The 19,493-nt window shown below is 41.7% G+C and overlaps 1 protein-coding gene across 5 annotated transcripts in view; it reads right to left on the bottom strand.

Moving 5' to 3' along the window:
- EML5 (EMAP like 5) overlaps positions 1-19,493 on the bottom strand; it is a 169,731-nt gene that overhangs the window by 4,645 nt on the left and 145,593 nt on the right. For 4 of the 5 annotated variants that reach the window (XM_044389980.3, XM_044389982.3, XM_026515483.4 and 1 more), the window contains 9 exons: positions 17,250-17,270; positions 8,411-8,584; positions 7,518-7,726; positions 5,088-5,245; positions 3,701-3,815; positions 2,420-2,608; positions 2,085-2,257; positions 656-818; positions 152-255 (listed from right to left, as the gene is read on the bottom strand). In XM_044389980.3, the coding sequence (XP_044245915.1) occupies positions 152-255; positions 656-818; positions 2,085-2,257; positions 2,420-2,608; positions 3,701-3,815; positions 5,088-5,245; positions 7,518-7,726; positions 8,411-8,584; positions 17,250-17,270 (1,306 nt within the window). Of the gene's footprint in view, positions 1-151; positions 256-655; positions 819-2,084; positions 2,258-2,415; positions 2,609-3,700; positions 3,816-5,087; positions 5,246-7,517; positions 7,727-8,410; positions 8,585-17,249; positions 17,271-19,493 lie in introns of those variants that run through there. The other variant, XM_044389984.3, reaches the window with a different exon arrangement.

Here is a 19,493-nt window from a genome sequence, read left to right as displayed (position 1 = left end):
TTCCAGCATGAGCCTGTCATCGTCCTCTTAGGAGGAAGAATTCAAGATACGATAACAAACGTAAAACTCTACTACTCCCTAGTGGAATGGCTCTAACTGTTGAGCAATAGGATTTTCCAGTTTTCCCGGCTGACCTTCAGTCAGTTCTTACCTAGTCCATGTAGCCCAAGTGATCCTGTCCATGGCGGCCTGATCCGTAACAGGTTTTCCTGAAGGCACTTCATAGACGTGTCGTTTATAGCAACCAGTGGAGACCTTGCGTCGTATTAAAATAGGACAAGAATTCCATTATGTGACAGACACATCAGAAGGATAGAGGATATTAGCAAAGTGTGCTATCTCATTTGCATTTCTAACATTAACCATGACTGCAAAAGTCTGTTAGAAAATGTGGAGAAGAGGACTCGTAAGAATAGGATATTAATGCAGAAACAGTGAAGAGTAAATAAAGGCAAGAGTTCAGAAGCTCTGGAACTCAGGAATTTTTTCAGAAAGTTATTGCCCAGTGTGGGGCTCGAACTCACAACTCTGAGATCCAGAGTTGTATGCTCTGCTGACTGAGCCAGCAAGCTGCCCCTAAGACTGTTTTAAATGCATCCACTAACAGGGTTAGAACAGCTAGTGTAAACTTGGTTTTAGGGTATTGATAGCTTACCTGGAGATACCTGCTGTCTGCAGAGAAGTCCATTTGAATGACAAAGCTGGGAATGTCTCTGCAGTAGCTGATTCTGTTAAGGGTGGGGCCCAATGTTAGGTCGTAAAAATCCACTGAGTTCTCACTAGAACCCACTGCCAGAAACCGGGAATCTGGACTAAATCTGGAGAGGTAATAAAACACGTGAAAGGCACATTAGACCACATGAAATTACATAAACATTTAAGAACACCGACTTGCTTTCTGTTTCGCGAAAATAAGTATGTGTGTGACCCGGCCTCAAGTAGATTTACCCATAGACACAACTGATTGTGTATATGGAGATTGTATTTGTCTGTGTTACATGAAACAAAAAGCTTATATTTTACTTCGATTTTAAGTGGCTCCTGAATTTTCATCTGCTGATTCCTTTAAGAAGATCTAAGTTTTTGAAAAAGTCATTAACAAATACATAATTCTTAAGTTAGATAATACACCAAATTGACTAAGATAGGATTCTTCCATCTGGAAACATTAGGTATCTTCACAGCAAAAAACAGACCAACTTACTACACCTCAGGTTATCAGATGAAGCAACACTACCTGAAGTTTAGAAGATCTCTTACCAGACAAATGTGTGCCTAGTGGTCATGGGAAACGGTATGGTACAATTCAGTTGCGGTTCTAGGGAAATGGGGAAGTTTATATTTTGAAATTCTGAGGAAGGTTTCATGGGTAAAAGAGTTTTACTAATGAAAAAAATGCAAACTTCTGGCAACTGGTTTCGATAATCTATCTTGATCACACAGAAGTACTCAGTAAATGGTAGCTGCTGTCAAAATAAGCTTGTGCACTGGAAAATACCAGTTCAAGAAAAGTTTAAAGTTTAATTCAGATTCTGGGGCATAGATATTGAGTATTAATTTTTAAAAAATATTTTACTTATTTGAGAGAGAATTGGGGGAGGGGAAGAGGGAGAAGCAGGCTCCCTGCTGAGCAGGGAGCCTGATGTGGGACTCGACCCCAGGACCCTGAGATCATGACCTGAGCCAAAGTCAGCCACTCAACTGACAGAGCCACCCACGTGCCCTGATGGGTACTGATTAATTGAGTGACTGTATATTCAGTTGAGGGCTGGGATTATAACTTCAGTTCTCCAAGGCTGACAACTTACGAAGGACAGATGGCTCTCTCCTGTACAGTGGAACATACTTCTTGGACGGATCAACTTGCTGGATGCATTCCCTGGGTACATGGTATTATAAGGCTGTGTGGTTGGTGCCAGTGGATTGATGTTAGCAAGCAGTAAATAAGTACACGACCACATTTCAGCATACAATTTATGATGTGATTAAATACTATAGGCACTAAGGACCTGTTTTCAAATGTAACCTGGGTTATTTAAGAATAAATCTTTATACTAAAAATTCTGTTCCATTTGTTGACTAACCTGATATCATGGATTGCACATCGTCTATCTCTCTTCTTTCCCCATATTTTGAGAGAGCTCACCAGTAAAATAATAAATTCTCCATTTTTCATTCCAATAGCCACCATATCCCCTTCAGGGCTATAACACACCGTACGAGCAGCATGTCCCAAATTCACTTTGTTTAACATCTTCTGCATAAGAACCGAGAGTCAAAGAAAACTACATTAAATAGAGTACTTACAAAGTAAACCAATTTCTTTTCAAAATTGTCAACATAATTCTCAAATAGTGCTAGCAATTTAGGACTTCCACCGTCCTCAGAAACTGTAAGAAAGAAAACTGTCTGTACCTACTTTATCAGCAATATCCCAGAGTCTCACTGTCCCATCTTCTGCAGCAGAAAGGAAGAAGTCCCGGGAAGGATGTGTCACCAGTCCCCATATGGGTCCGTCCACATGGCCATTAACTAAAATATTACATGCCGCGTTTTTCTCTCCAACTTCAATGATCTCCGCGTTCCTCGTCCCAACTAGTATCTTGCCCTGAAACACAAATGGGACCGATACATTTAATGGAATACAACAGTTGCTTTCAATAACTTAAGAAGGACCCTACTACCGACCTCCTTTCAGAGAACTTTCTGCTTTGAATAAGAGCAAGCCGGGCATTAGCTCCTGCGGGTGTCTTGGACTAAAGGCACATCCGCGGGGCACTAGGCGGGGCTGCCTGGCAGAGTCCGTGCTAGAGGACAGACCTGCGCGCTAACACCACAGCACCTGGCTTTGCCATTCAAGTTTGGACTGGGCTCTATTTTAATCTGAAGATCTCTAAGGAGGTGTAAGTGCACTGGGATACAGGAAGAAAGTATTGGATTTTAGTTAAAAGGGAAATATAAATAAAGGTAAGTTTAACCAATAGATACACAGACTGAGAATAATACATGTATATGACTTATACACTTACTGAAAGTTCATGCATGGTCAAAATATTTTATAGTGTTTCAAAACAAAACAGACGGGGCACCTGGCTGGCTCAGCTGGTAGAGCGAGCGACTCTCGATGTTAGGGTGGTGAGTTTAAGCCCCACGTTGGGGGGGGGGGGTAGAGTACTTAAAAAAAAAAAAAAAAAAAAAAGACCGCTGCTCTAATGAAAATGAATAGACTGGCAAGAAACTTCACTTCTGCTTACCACAGCTGAACCAGCACATTCAAGAACGGACTGGGCCGACCCGGTCCTCTGCCCGGCCCGCGCGGAGCGGCTGAGCCCAGCCCGACTGCACGGGGAGGAGGGGAGGCAGAGGACGACGGCAAGCACGCTCCTCGTTTCTTTTCTTTTTTTTAAAGATTTTATTTATTTATTTGACAGAGATAGAGACAGCCAGCGAGAGAGGGAACACAAGCAGGGGAAATGGGAGAGGAAGAAGCAGGCTCCCAGCGGAGGAGCCTGATGTGGGGCTCGATCCCAGAACGCCGGGATCACGCCCTGAGCCGAAGGCAGACGCTTAACCGCTGTGCCACCCAGGCGCCCCACGCTCCTCGTTTCTACCATGCGTCAAGTTCCAGAAGGTGAGAGAACCCCAAGAATAACTGTCCTCTACTTTCTGCCGCACCGTAACGGCTCGAGGAACATCTTACTTTGCCTCTGCACACAGAGCGGACGCAGTCGGTGACCTGTCCCGTCTCGAGTCTGAAGGCGCGGCATCGCCTCAGCTCCTGGTCCCACAGTTTCACTGCTCCTCCTTCTTTTGACCTGGTAACAACCCAAACCCAAATAAGCCTTTGTTATTAGCTACTCCAAATAATGTTTGCAATAAACAAATACTAAATTATAAGCAGAATATTAAAAAAGGCCCTGATATTCACTTTTTGTAGCAATTTTAAGATACACAGTATTTCACTCAGCTTAAGCAGATTTTACTTCCTTTTTCTGACACTGCATAATCTGATTTCGCTCCCACCCCCCCTATAATGTATCCTCGTGACGAAGGAGACGTGTCAATGGTGTGTAACGCGAAAGCGACCGTGAAAACCTCGGGCTCGGGAACGGGGCTGCAGGCGCCGTGCTCTGGCCGGTACCGTTAGCGGCCGCCCGGGAAGCACCCTTCCCACCGCGACCAAAGAGCGGCTGCCCGTGGGCAGCGGGGCGCAGACCGCGGCATGGGGGAAACGCCGGCGTCCGAGTAACGCGGAGGAGACAGAACATAGCCGATTCAAGGTTTCTCACTTGGGAGAACTGACAAGGGTAGAACTTTATTTTCTGTGAGATGAACGGCTTGTCTTGGGACAAAAACACGCCCACGTGCGGTAACGGTCCCCCTCGGCGTGAAGGGCAGAAGCCACCGCGTGTCCGTTTCATGCACGTGGCTTCCCGCGATCCTGAACGGAGATGTACTTCCTGGGCGCGTAAACGCCGCATTTTCACGTGGACGTGAAGATGCTGAAAACCGATTCTAAGTACCTGGCTTCCGGGAGGTTTTCAAAGCACTTGGAAAAAGCCCTTTCCTTAGACTTAAATTCTCAAGCCCTGTATGACACAATTTTACGTAACACGTTTGCCTCAAGAAAAAGCAGGCAAGGCAGTTTGTTTCTAGCATCCTCCCATCCTTTTCCGAGGCAGCAAGCCACACGCACCCCGCCCCTCAGTCGTCTGGACAAAGACGCGAGCCGGCGCTCGAGGCGCATCCTGGCTTCGAGGGCAAAGGTTTTGCCACGGGCCCCCTTACCCAGCAAATACGTCCACGGGCTACAGACGTTACGACAGTCTGTTCCCTACCCGCACCGCCACTCCCCCAGAGAAGTTCTGCCCCTGCCTGCGGGGGCCTAGGCTTCTCTACAGCATGAAGAAACTGCAAGTGACTGAAGACCAGAACTTAAGAATCAACGAGAAGGCCCATGAGAGGCAACAACGGCGAAGCACAGGAGGAGGAAGTGCAGAGAGCGTACTCCGCGTAGCCTGGAAAGAACTAGAATAACGAACTGCACAGCGCGGGCGCGCCGCGGGGCCGTGCGCAGGAGCACTCACGGCCTTTCCTTGCCGCCGGTGACGATGAGGCCGTCCCGCAGCGTGGTGTACATGGCAAACACGGGCCCGCTGTGAGCTCGGGCCACGATTCTGCACAGCACGTGCTCTTTCCACACACAGACATCTCCACTGATGGTACCTGTAAACGTCAAGTTATTCTGAAAAGGAGTGGGGAAGGGGGAGATAAACTCATCAAAAGTTCCAACAGAGAGGAAACAGACGCAATTCTCTACGTAGCGTGGCCTAAGCCCCACACGGCCCGCGGGGGACCGCGCCCCAGAGCCCGAAAACCCTAACTGGCTTTGTCAGGGCCTGCGGTGCTGCTCTGCTGACGTTCTCTGGACTAACCTTGGGCAAGACTTGGAGCCTCTAGGAGGACCCGCCTTTTCATGTAGAAAATGAGGGGAGTTCAGGCTCCACGGTCCCTGCCGGTTCTAAAATAGTAATCATTCCGGTTTCTATCATCCCTTTGGGCTGCTTCCCTTCAGCTGCCCGAGAAATAGCTGGAGATCGTTAGTCAAAGAGGGTGAAAAGAAGAGTGGGAATAGGTATTTTGTTATGGAAAGTAAAACTATGTATAGGATTTATAAATAGAGCAAAGCTGTGGGAAGTTTTAGGTTTCACTAATTCATGAAGTTATATATGAAATTAACGTTTGCCATGACTTCTTAGGATCAAAACAGCAAAGTCAATGCAACACAAGATAAATTTGATAAGGTACCAAAAGTCATAGCGCTTTAGATCACTCTGAGAGTCGCGAGCCTAGCGATCTAGTTCATTTATGCGGAGACTGGAGAAATTAAATCCTGCAGCGCGGGCTATTTTCATCCATTTTAGCTTCACTTTTGGAGCAACTGGTACAAGATCTTTCACCAGAAACGGTAAGGAGAGAACCGGTAGGAAAATTAATTTTGAATTACAACAAAACAAGAATTTTCTTTAATCTTTCTGAGAATACTATATGGTTGGTATGTTTAATTTCCCTACAATTTTTTTTAAGTCATCTCTACCCCCAAAGTGCCGCTCGAGCTCCCGACCTGGAGATCAAGGGGGTCAAGGGTCGCACGCTCCACCAACGGACTGAGCCAGGCAGGCGCTCCTCCCAACAACAATTTAATGCGACAGCATTTATGCATTTCTCTGTAGCTTATGTTTGGATAACATTCCTCAGCATTTATGCATTTCTCTGTAGCTTATATTTGGATAACATTCCTCAGCATTTATGCATTTCTCTGTAGCTTATGTTTGGATAACAAGAATTATATACGTCATCTTGAAGCATCATTAATCCGTGCCTTATCTGCAGTTAGAATGTGAGTGCTTCCGATGTAGAAACCTGTATTTTACTCCCCTGCTTTCACAGCCCCTAGGCAAACAGGACGTTCAAAAATGCATAAACTGGTCATCAACCCATCTCGCCACGAAACAAAACACTCTGATCGCGCTGCTGCTTCCAACGTCAATTATGACAATTATTTTAGTCTTCCAGTTTTTTTCTATCGGGGATGGGCAACTGGCAACATAAAAAATTTTATGCACGAAGAAAGTTAATCTACACAGACAAATTAAATGCCAGAAGCATTTGAATGTGTGAGTTTTTCTTCTAGAAAGGAATTACTGGTCTTATATAATGAATGCCCAAAATGTTTAATATGGAAGTCTGACGTGGTACAACCAACATTGTCAATGGTCTTTTTCTCAAAAACGTGTGCTTAAAGGTTCTAAACTATAATTTTCTTCACATTACATACCCACATAAACACGTTAGTAAGGAAATCCACTTAGGATTTAAAAGGCCGGGCCAGGGCACAGGGTATTAAAGGAAAGAGATGTGGATCCTGAACCGCCAGCCCAGATGGGATGGGGGAGGGGAGGGAACTCTGGAACACTGTGTGCGAAGGCCAGGAACTGTGCTCTCCTTCCTCCTTGGGGTGAGCAGAGTGAGCAGCACTGGCCCAAAGCGCTTCCAATAATGTGCTTAGCAGTGAGTTACGATGATAGAAAGCAAAGGAAATCCTAAACCCCAGTACCACCTTAAATACTAGAAAATTATATTTCTTGATTTATCTTTCTGTATTCTGGCAAATCTTTAGGATTATGAGGAACTACTAGGAGGACAGAAATTTTAGGAGTTTTAGGGTAATAATTACAAAATTAATGAAGGCTTTTAAGAATGGCAATGGCCTAAGGACTCAAATGTTTCATTATAATCCTTCACCCTCATTAGTTTTCTTTCCCACTCCCTGATTTCTGAAAGTATCAGACTCGGGAAGGGGAAATGTATGCATGACCAGGACATATGTCATGATTAGTGGGTCACAATGCCATGGAACATCATGGTGGCTTATCTATCTAGAGTGAGAACATCCAAAGTAGTCCAATTTCTGTAATTCCGAGACACACGAGCACACGCATTTTAAAGAGACATACTGCACCAAAGGCGACAGCGAGCATGGTCTGCATCCGGGCATCTTCCACAGTGCTCAGGAGTCCTTTCTTGCTAAGAAGAGCCCTTCCTGCCAGCGTCCAGAACTTCACGTGTTTGACTCCCACAGACACAAACTGGGAATCTGAATCTGGTCGGAATTCGGCCACAAAAATACGTTGGTTGTGACCAGCTCTGCTGGCAATCTTGGTACCTGGTAAAGAGCGACAACAAAATGAACAAGGTTAGTATAGGAAGCTAATTTCTACAGGACCAAACAGTTATTCAAAATATGTCGTTCAAAAAACAAATACTTATGAGGGGGCACACGTGTTCCTTGCACAGCTACCTGGCAATCACAGGGCCTGGGGACAGAGTCCTTCTCAGAGATTTTCTCAAGGGATATATGTATTAATGGGAGCTTTACTACCACTGAAGGGCCAACCCAGATTTTAGAAATCAGAGCTTGCTTCCTTCTGTGTGGCTCTGTGAACTTTACCTTTTATAGCAGCTATAGCACTGAAAAGTTTTGTCTGGAGTATCAGTAATATTCCCCTGATGTTCACTGTCACTTACAATATACTTCATTTCCATTCCTGACTAAGACCCTCCATAAGGGACCAAATACTAATTGGCAGAGAGACCACACAGGGCTTCTTACTGAAAGGAAAGGGCAGCACATCAAATACAGTATTAGTAACTTTCATTAATTTCTGCTTCGTGAGCTGCTCACTGAGTTTGTATGGTGGGACTTACCAGCGGTAACATCAACTGTGTACTGGATAGGGCTGAAGTGGAAAATGATTTCAATCACCAAGTTAAGGCAAATACTAGAGAATTCATATTACCCTAGTATCCTTATTTTTTTTTTTTTAATTAAAGGGAAAAAGAACCCTACCTTCCTGCCATCTCCAAATGGTAATAGTATGTTCTGGGTCCAGACCCACAGACAGCAAGAGTTTTCCAGTAGCACTGAAGCTGACCGAACACACTCCCTTTGAATGGTAGCATCTCAGTATGGATAAAGTCTGCTTGTTCACTGCATCCCAGATGTGGATAGAAGGAGCTGTAGCTAAATAAAGATAAAATCCAAAAGTTGTAATATGCCTATTATAAATGTTTCCATTTCTACAGCTGAGGCGTATTTTCTGAAACACGGAAAAGTATCTCCCAAAGAGAGACTGTGTACTTAATACAAAATAGCTCAAAACTAAGACGAAATTTAAAAAAACACAACACCAGACTCAAATAGAAAAAGCTGATGGTTGCCAGAGGGGAGGGTAGCAGAGGATGGACAAGATGGGGGAAAGGGAGTGGGAGATACAGGCTTCCGGGTACGAATAAGCCACTGGGAACACAGGCAGTGGAACCGTGCCAGCATCGCACGCACGGTCAAAGGTGGCAGCCAGACCTGTGGCTGGTGAGCACAGCAGAACGCACAGACTTGTCCAATCACGACGCTGGACACCTGAAACTCATGTCACATTGTGCGTCAACTATATCTCAATTAAAAAATTGTAAAAAAAAAAAAAAAAAGCAAAGAAAGAAAAGGAAAGAGGAAGGAAAAGAAAAAAATACAGAATACTTCTTCAGGGAATAGTTCAAATTGTATTTTTGAGAAAATAACAGACAAGAAAATCAGGCAATCACAAGCTTTAAAATAAAAATAATGCATGTTTTAGAAATGTTTTAAAATTTTTTAAAACATTTTATTTATTTGACAGAGAGAAAGAGCACAAGCAGGGGGAGCTGGAGAGGGAGAAGCATGCTCCCTGCTGAGTAGGGGTGGGTGGGCTTGATCCTAGGACTCTGGGATCATGACCTGAGCTGAAGGCAGACGCTTAACTGACAGCCAGTCATTTAGGTGTCCCAGAACATAAGTACTTTTAGTAAAATAATTAAAATACTAAAGTGCATTTGTTTCAAATTACATATCTGCTACAAATACTGTGAAAATAGAGACATTTTCCAAAGAAAACATTCTGATAAATTTAGACATTGTATACCATCTATAATTTATAGGCTACAACGATACATCTAACAGTTCTTCAAAGTAATTAAAATATATTAAACCAGGGATCTGAGGTCATTAAATAAAAATTGTTCAAAGATTTATGCAACTGTGAAAAATCAAAACTGCATGGAAACAGACTTAAAAGTGTACCATATAGGGGCGCCTGGGTGGCTCAGTCGGTTAAGCGTCTGGCTTTTGATTTCAGCTTGGGTCATGATCTCAGGGTCGTGAGACCAAACCCTGTGCCAGACTCCACACTCAGCACGGAGTCGGCTTGAAACCCTCTCCCTCTGCCCTTCCCCCAGCTTGTGCACACATACATTCTCTCTCCCAAATAAATTAAAAAACAGTTTACCATATAATAAAATAGGGTATTTATGTGTGAAAAACTGAATATAATAAACTTAAGTACTGGACTAAAACTAGAATGTTCCTTATTCAATAGAAGAAAAGGATATGAAGGACTGGCAAACCTAAGTATAGCAGCATCAACAGTAGCCACGGAAACTATGGAAAGAACCCAAATGTCCATGGACTGATGAATGGATAAAGAAGATGTGGTATATACATACAATGGAATATTACTCAGCCAACAAAAAGAATGAAATCTTGCCATTTGCAACACTGTGGATGGAACTAGAGAGTATTATGCTTAGTGAAATGTCAGTCTGAGAAAGATAAATACCATATGACTCCCATGTGGAATTTAAGAAACAGATGAACATTTGGGAAGGGGGAAAAAAAAAGAGGGAAGCAAACCATAATATAGACTCTTAATGACAGAGAACAAACTGAGGGTTGATGGAAGGAGGGGAGGTGGGGGACGGGCTAGATGGGTGATGGGTATTAAGGAGGGTACTTGTTGGAATGGGCACTGGGTGTTATATGTAAGTGATGAATCACTAAATTCTACTCCTGAAACCAGTATTACACTGTATGTTAACTAGAATTTAAATAAAAATTTGAAAAAAAAAAGTAAATATATACTATATCAGTCATAATTTTTGGCCAGTAATAAATATTATATAAGTTTTCCATCATATAAAAACGTTTTTACATGTTCACAAAACGCACCTCTCGGCAATCCATATACTTTGCCTAAATGTGATGAGGTAGATAATGGATTTTCAAGAAACATCAGTTTTGTCTCCAAATTTCATATGTCACAAATTACAAAGACTTTCATTTATCTAAAATTTAGACAGCAAGTAATCTTAACTAAGTTGAGTTACTGAGCTTTTCAAGCTTTCACAGAAAGTTAAACGAGATGATAAGGAGTGTATACCTGAGATTTACGTTCTAAAACACACAGGTATGACCCTGTCACGGGACTGCTACATATCCACTCTTCTGAACTTCTATCAGTAACAGGATTTAAGCTTTAAATCACTGCAAATTTTCAAGGCCTTTCTGACTTACTGAAGAAAGATTAAATTACGTTAAGTACATTTTATTTTCTCCTATGATTCAAAATGGTCACTGATGATAGGGGAGTAACAGATCCTGCTCTCACTCTTCCCCTTCCCAGGGGCCACCAGCTAATGGGTACCTATCATGGGCCAGGCCTGTTGCAGGGGACACATCTAGGCCCCACTTCTAGGCAGATGTGTTTTCCCATGAAGTCAGTCAAGCCCTAAGTGACACACACCTCAGAGCTGGCAGAGCCAACAGAGCTGTGCTGTCCTCAGAATCCATTTCTGTTCTTGCTCCTTCCATTACATCAAGCTATCTCTGGAAAATCAATCCCACTTTTTTTTTTTAAGATTATTTATTTGAGGGGGGGAGGGGGAACAAGCAGGGGGAGGAGCAGAGGTAGAAGGAGAAGCAGACTCCCTGCTAAGCAGGAAACCTGATATGAGGCTTGATCCCAGACGACCCCCCCTCCCCCCGCCGCCCCAGATCATGACCTAAGCCGAATGTAGATGCTTAACTGACTGAGCCACCCAGGGGCCCTTCCCCACTGACTTTTTTTTTTTTTTTTAAGATTTTATTTATTTATTTGACAGAGAGAGAGACAGAGACAGCACGCACAAGCAGGGGGCACGACAGAGGGAGAAGCAGGCTTCCTGCTGAGCATGGAGCCGGATGTGGGGCTCAATCCCAGGGTCCCGGGATCACGACCTGAGCCAAACGCAGACACCCAACCGAGCCACCCAGGCATCCCTCCCACTGACTTTTTATAAGCATTCTTAAACTCTAAGTCTCTAGTACAGAGATGCCTATAAGGGTCTCTTTCAATTACTGATTGGATCTCATAAGAATCAAAGTAAGGATATTCTTTCTCCGTCCTCTACTTGTCTTTGGTGCAGCATAAAAAAATTATATTTTAAAACAAAATTTTAATATGGGCCATTAAGTGTGCCAATTGTAGTTCACTCTTCAGTTTCTGTAGCAAACGGCTCTTTGCTGCATACCCTCTACCCATTACCTCCCTCCTTAATAAAGCTGTTCTTCTGTGCAGGAATCCATTCCTCCCTTACGTAGAGCAAGTGAGTCAGGGGAAAGACACTGCTTACTCAATTGATTAGTCTAATGCCCTTGTGATAACCTCCCCAGCACCCCCAACCCCTCATGCTCCATTCCCCACTGCCCACCTCCAGCACAGGAATTTAGTTCAGTAACCCAGATTTAGCCAATCGGCACATGGTATTTCCCAGGTGTCCTCTTAGTACAGGGTTTGCTTTGGGTCTTAAAAGGACTCGACCAGGCTAAAACGAAGGAACCATGAACTTCTAGCTCATGGCTGTGAAAAGAGTTTTTATCCTTTTTCTCACTAAAAGAAAATGAAGAGCATGTAACTCTAACTGGTACTGACAGCCCTTTCTGACCACGAATGCGACCAACCTTGGGGCTAATAAATTTCCTTATTTTCTGTCACAGAGGGCACAGGGAAGACTGCTAAAGTCACTTCATGGACAACTGCCTGCTGTGACAAATGGTAACTATGATGGGGGGTGGGGAGGGACAGAGAGTTCTCTTTGAATACTCCTATCAAAATGTCAAATTTTTAGCACTGTCTTAGATACACTGAGAAAGCTTTGTCAGACAAAAGATGTCCCCTTAGTGTCTACTCAGAAGACATGTATTCAAACAGTAATTATACCACATATTTTCTAATATATATTTACTCTCCCACATTCCAAAGTGACAATTTCAAAATTTTACCCCCCACCTTCTTCGCTCCTCACTCTCACCTACTGAAATGAAGAAAATAGAGTTTCCTTATTCCCCCACCCCCATCCCCAAACCCACCAGTCTTCTTGCCTTCCCTTCAGTCCTTATGTCTGTGAATAATTTCTTCCTGCCCAACTGCTTCTCCGGAAGTATTCTCCCATCTCACCGAGCCAGGTGCTCAAGCAAAAAATTAACAGCCTTGGTTTTTCACTTTCTGTCATGCCCTCACATCCAATTCTTCAGAAAGGACCGCTGGCTTTAGCTCCAAAACACATCCCATCTTTGTCTCGTTCTCTCCATTTTTATTCCTACCACCCCAGTGAAAAACGTCTTTTGCTTGGACTACTATAATAGCCTCCTAACTTTCTGATTACATCTCTTTCTGTTCTACATCCGTAATAGTGCAGAGTGACTTTCTCAAAGTATAAATTAGATCACCTCCCTCTCTTGCTTCATGCCCTCCATGATGGAGTCTGCACTTAGCATGCATCCAACACTCCTCTCCGTGATCTGCAAAGCCCTGTGCAAATGATTCCTACCCCCTTCTCCAAGTTCATCTCAGAGGCCTTACTCCTCTATACTGACCTTCCTGTTTCTTGATTTACCTTTAGGGCCTGCACAGGAAAGAGTTAACATAAACGAGCCTGAAGTTATTATCGTTAGAAGGGCCTGCTTGCAAGTGTGTAAGGACTTGACTTTTGAAATGGTCCCTATGTTGATTTAAGGCTGTTTTATCTACCTGGGGTGCTGAACACCTGCCTTCTTCTGGGTATTTCAGTAGTTGTAGCTGGTCTGTGCCTATGTGACCAGCCCCCAATAAGGAGCCTGGACTCTAAGGCTGGAGTGGGCTTCCCTGGACAAATCCCTGCTCCCATGTGCTGCACCTGCTGCTAGTAAAGGTTTGTGGGTGACCCCTGGGGCAGGGTGGTGAGGGAGACGCAGAAAGCCTGTGCCCGTAGCCTCTAGACTCTACCTGGTGTGTCTTTCTCCCTTGCTGATTACTGTCAGAACCTATAGCCCTAACTGCCTCTGGGCCCCGTGATTCCTTCTAGTAAATCACTGAATGTAGGGGTGTTCTTAGGACTCCCAAACCAGACCTCAGCCTGGAGTACCCAACTCATCCCTTGGCTATCATTTTTTTGGTATCATTCTTGGCCCAGCTGAATGTTTCCACCCGTAAGAACACGAACACCTTGTAGTTTTTATCTTATTACCACCTCAGATCATGTCAGTTTTAAAAGTTTACTTATTGATCGCCTGTCTCCCCTGGAGCTGGAGTCTGCAAACTTTTTCTGTATAGGGTCAGAGACAAAACTGGAGATATTATGCAGGTATTTGTGTAATAAGAGAAAATGAATTTCCATACAATTCTTGTTGACGAAATTCACTGAGTAAAATTTTTTTCAATACAGATCTAATGAGAAGAATGAAATTCTTTTTTGGAGATAACATGTCACTGAAGTGAGGTTCCAAGTCAGAGATCTTTATCACTAAAATCAATTGCCAATGTTTGCCTGTGGTAATTTCACACATTTCAACTTTGAAAATGTCTTATGTAGATAGCTACTGACAAATCTGAATATCAGTTCACAAGCACGTGACCTTAATGAGCATATCAGTCACTCGGAAAGCATTTAGAGCATTCTGTTAGGGTCTTGTCTTGATTATCTGGCTTTTAGCATGTATTACATTGCAGAATAATCACCATAAACCGAAGGTTAGGTGGAAGTTCTTCAGTTTCAGTTAAACCAATTTTTAAAATATGGACATTTTCTTTGCATTTGCATCAAGATCTGAAAAGTGCTACTGGAACTGTAGTTTGAGACCAGAAAACACATCTGCTACAAACGGGACTCACTTCTTGTTCTATGTTTGACAGCATGAGAAACATACCATGCAGGCTGGTGTTCCTTGTGATTACAACATTAGCGCTGCCAGTGAGCTTCCTGTAGGTGTAGTAAGTTTCACGGCAATTTTAACTGCAGGTTGTTACTGTGGTTGTAGTTTCCTTGTAATTTCAGGTGGAATTCATTTAGAAACATTATCAAGTCTGCAGCAAAAACTAATTTCCAAGGCCATTCAGCTTTCCATAATAGAGATGGACAGCACTACTTTTCTCAGAAAAATTTCAGTCTTGGCTCTGAGCTCCAAAAACTGCAATAATGCTACTATTGCTAAACCACTGAACTGCTGTGGACAGGGCCGAGTCACGATATTCAGCTTCTATTTCTAACATAAACTCATGGAACTGATGAGGGTTAACTCTATGAGAACAAGTGACATTAACTGTTGACTCTCAAAGACAAACTCAGGTTGTCAATAACACATGATACACTGGAATGTTTTCCACAAACTACCTGATGAATAGCACAGTGAATAGCCATGGGCTTCACACACCTTCGATTTTCACCAGCTTTGTACACTTAACCAACTATCCTTTTCTGCTCCAGCTCCACATATATTTTTACCATCAGTTGTCAAATATCTTAGCAGATTCCACTTTAGGTTGTTCTAAATTAATGTTTTCTTAACTTCTCTGACAATATTATCTTTTGAAGTTGTTCCATGGAGACTACTCTTAGAGGCCAACTCGTCAGTCACTTCAAAGTTGGCACTGATGCCTCAAGTAAGCAACTGGCAACATTTGTTAGTCCATCAAAAGCCAAGGGAAACCATTCAGAACTATTTGCCTTTTTTGGGGTCTTGTTTTTAACTGACTACCGAGGCTGTTCCCAATGTCCTCAACTCTTCCAGCAACAGTTTTTGCCAAAAAGCTAGTAGGTTTTTTTTGTTTTTTTGTTTTTAAAGATTTTTTTTTTTTTTTTAATGTGACAGAGACAGCCAGCGAGAGAGGGAACACAGCAGGGGAGTGGGAGAGGAAGAAGCAGGCTCATAGCAGAGGAGCCTGATATGGGGCTCGATCCCATAACGCCGGGATCACGCCCTGAGCCGAAGGCAGACGCTTAATGACTGCGCTACCCAGGCGCCCCCCCCCCCCCAAAAAAGCTAGTTTTTAACAACTTTATTTTCTCTGGACACGTGTTTGCTGCAATCAAAAATGATTTAATTAACTCACAGTCAGTACACTGCTTCTCTTGACTGACAAATGAGCCATTCAGAAACTCTGGTTGCAGGCTCATTTTATGTATTGTTTTTGTGAAGAAATTCTGTTGTGATGAGATATTCTCACACACACTCTTTTAAATTTTCTAATTTTTCTGACTGTTGGTTTCCTGGGAGCTGGGAACACCGTGATACAGTTTCACGTGAAAATGTTACCATATATTGTATTCTTTTAGCCCAGCTCTAGTGTCACTGCAGGATAAGCACAATGTTTTATCATGTAATTTGATAACCACATAATCCACATCTCACTGTGCCTTAAAAGTGTGATCTTCGAAGTCCACTTCCCTTTTTTGCCTTGCTTTGACACGATGGCTATACACTGGTTAAATAACCAAACATAATGTTGGGGTATGGCTCGCAACTCCCCATGTTCTAAGGGCATCGCTGCACTTGGAGTGGGCTGAGCAGCAGTGTGAAGCAATGAGAGGGTCCTGGTCACGTGCGGCCTCTGGTCAGCTACCCCACGCCGCTGTAGCACAAAAGCCGCCACAGACCATACATAACTGAATGAGGCTGGCTATGTCCAAAACTTTATCTATGGATATTGAAATATGAATTTCATATAATTTTCATGTGCTGTGAAATTTTCTTTTGACTTTTCCCAACAGTCTAACTTAGTAAAAACTACACTTAGCTCATGGGCTATAAAAAACAGGTAGTGGGCCAGATTTGGCCCCAGGGCTGAGGTTTGCCAACCCTTACTCTTGAATGTAACTGAAAGAGAGCAAAAACATTGCCTGTTGTGTTGGATAAATTTGTAGTTTAATAGTCGAATCACAAAATCATGCTTTATCCTGGAGGAGAGGGAGGTAGCTACAAATCATGGGGAAATATTTTTGTATCAAGCTGCTATTTTTACTGTATTATACAAACTGAAAATTGAGCTGAAAAAGCCTAGTGAATACCTAAAAACAATGGACACATTATATAGTAGCTTTTTAGAGTCACAAAGCTATGATCAAGATCAATAACAGAAACTTATTTTTAAATCTTAAGTGATCTGTTGATCTAATATGTGCAATAATTGGAATGATATATAAAAATAACAATTAAAAATTTTACTCTTAGGCAATACAATCTATTGATTCATATTTAAGATTAATTTTATTCCCACCTGCACTCTTAGCAGCTATATGATACTGGCAAGTAGATACCTACCATGAAGGATTCTTGCAATGATTGAGTAGGTAATACATACAAAGTGTTTACAATAGTGCTGGCACACTAAAAAGGTCAAAATATATTAGTTTTAAAAATAAGCAATTCTTATTGCAGATAGGGTTCAGTATCATGACATTAAAATGATATATTTTTTTCATTAAAAAAATCCAAAATAGGCTCAAGTATTGAATTACTCTATAAAAATTTGGGCCATCATTACTAAACAATACAACTAAAACAGAAAATGATGAATTTTCCTTACCTGACATGTCTGCTAAATCACCTACAGTGGAAAAGCAGCAGAAAAATAATTACCCATAAATAACTTAAAAGCAAAATTCATAAAAATTCAATTATCACAGAAAAATTTTTATACAACATAAATCATAAAGTATCATATGCAAAAGGAATTTTACTATGTTAAACTGAATAAACTGTAAAGGAAGCAATTCATTTTATTATACAGATATATTTACATTTCATGTATACGACCTTTTTCAGTCTTGGGATAAAAAGTTTATTTTCTTTGTGTTTAATGAGTTACATGAAATTTTAACAACTTAAAGATAATATGTTGACATTATTTAAATGATATGACTCTTAATTTGGTTTATAAAATGCCCTGTTAATAGACTTCAGTTTTAACGCATCTCTACTTGGCCCTGAGAATCCAAGATTCTCGCCAAGGGAAAAAAAGAAGTTTGAATGTAACTGGCTAAAATACCACAAAAGCAAATACTTCCCCTATGACCTATGCGATTTTTAACAAAGAGAGCCATAAACATTTAGACAGTGCTTTGTGTTTTGCAGGTATTATACAAGCTTGGCAGGCAAAGTAAATACTGACTCTATTCTCTGGGTTCAGAAGAGAAAAAGTCCCTCACTCTTTGGTCTTCTCCTGAGTCTATCTTATACTTCATTAGCCATCAGTAAAAAATTTCTCTATTCTGTGGAAGGGTACAGTGGGGCAAGGCACAGGGCTGCATATATGATCTAAAATTCACCTCTGCACTGCCTGGACTTCGACTTGGAAGGACAGAGATGGGGAGATAATTAGCCATTCCACATTTCCCCACAGCGTTGCCTTTCAGAATAAAAGGAACAAATACAAATACCAAACCATTTAGTTGTGCTCCTGAAACTAATATAATGTTATATGTCAATTATATCTCAATAAAAAAAGGGAAAGGAGAAGTCCAAATTTCATGAAAGATTATATTCATGACCACAACATTTCTTAATCAAAAGAGAAAACCACAGCACCAATATGTTAAGCAAAGCTGCTTAAAAAGGGGAGCGAAGGGGAAAGAAAAGAAGGAACAAAGCTGGGAAATGGAAGAACCATATCTTCTAGGATTCTATTCACAGTATGCAAATTCCATTAACATAGAGATTTTGTCTTTTTTTGGTAAGCTGCTTGCATCCCTAGCCTTGTGCATGGTACAGGCTCAATAAGTTTGCTGAATAAATGAATTTAGGTCAACAAACATTAACTGAATAACTACATCCCAAGAGGCACTAAACTAGGCTTTCATGACCAAAATTATAACATCTCATTTTCTGTGCAGAGTAAAAATAAGACTTTAATTTTTAAAAATTTAGTGCAAAAAGGGCCTAGACTCAAGGACTAGAATCTTTTGTATGTAATGCATGAAGTATCAGTCTACTTCTTACAAAAAATAGGAAAATTTACAGAAAGGAGGAATACTAAAGTGGTATAACTATAGAACTAAGCAACCCAGAGATCAAGTTTCGCACTGATCAATTTAGTATTTGAATGAAAAATGGAGATATTAAAAGCATAAACTATTATACCCAAGAAGAAAAAGACACCTGGAAAGCTGGCTTAGCAACTGAGGCCCACTGAGATCCAAAAAACCCAATGACATCAATCATTTTTACAAAGTACACCAGAGTTAAGTTCTAATTGACCAAATCTATTACGTAGTATTCACAGTGATCACTGATTGGTAGATATGTTCTAAATAGACCTGCTATCTTCTCATCATTTTGCTTGCAAGTTATGTCCTTTGAGTTTTTTAAAGAGTTAAAAGACAGCAAGACGGGTGGTTTTGAAACAATCAATGCCGAAGAAAAGAGAAAGGCAGAAGGATTCATCAGCATGGACACTCGGCTTCTCGCTTCTTTCTAGACCAACCCCAGCTGCCACAGACACTGTGTCCCTACCAGTCTAGTTACTTCTTGGCTCCCCTTATTTACCATTTTCTCCTCAAATTCTTCCTTTCTGCTTAATATGCTATATTAAACCTTTTTCTAATCAGGAATTTCTGCCAAGGACTAAGTCTATGTCAATCACCATAAAATAGTTTATTCTTAATTCTGAACTGTCTGCACCAACCAAAGTGAGAGAAAGGTACCTGGAAGCAAGTAATATGGTAAAACTGGGTGTGTGTTTTATATACAAATACATTTTGAATGATACACAAATATATTTTACTTTTTTTCTCTAGGATATTGAATTAATTTGAACAATACAATTACTTAA

The sequence above is a fragment of the Ursus arctos genome, unplaced genomic scaffold, assembly GCF_023065955.2.
Source record: "Ursus arctos isolate Adak ecotype North America unplaced genomic scaffold, UrsArc2.0 scaffold_25, whole genome shotgun sequence".
NCBI lineage: Eukaryota > Metazoa > Chordata > Mammalia > Carnivora > Ursidae > Ursus > Ursus arctos.
This window is presented reverse-complemented; position numbering and strand designations above follow the sequence as displayed.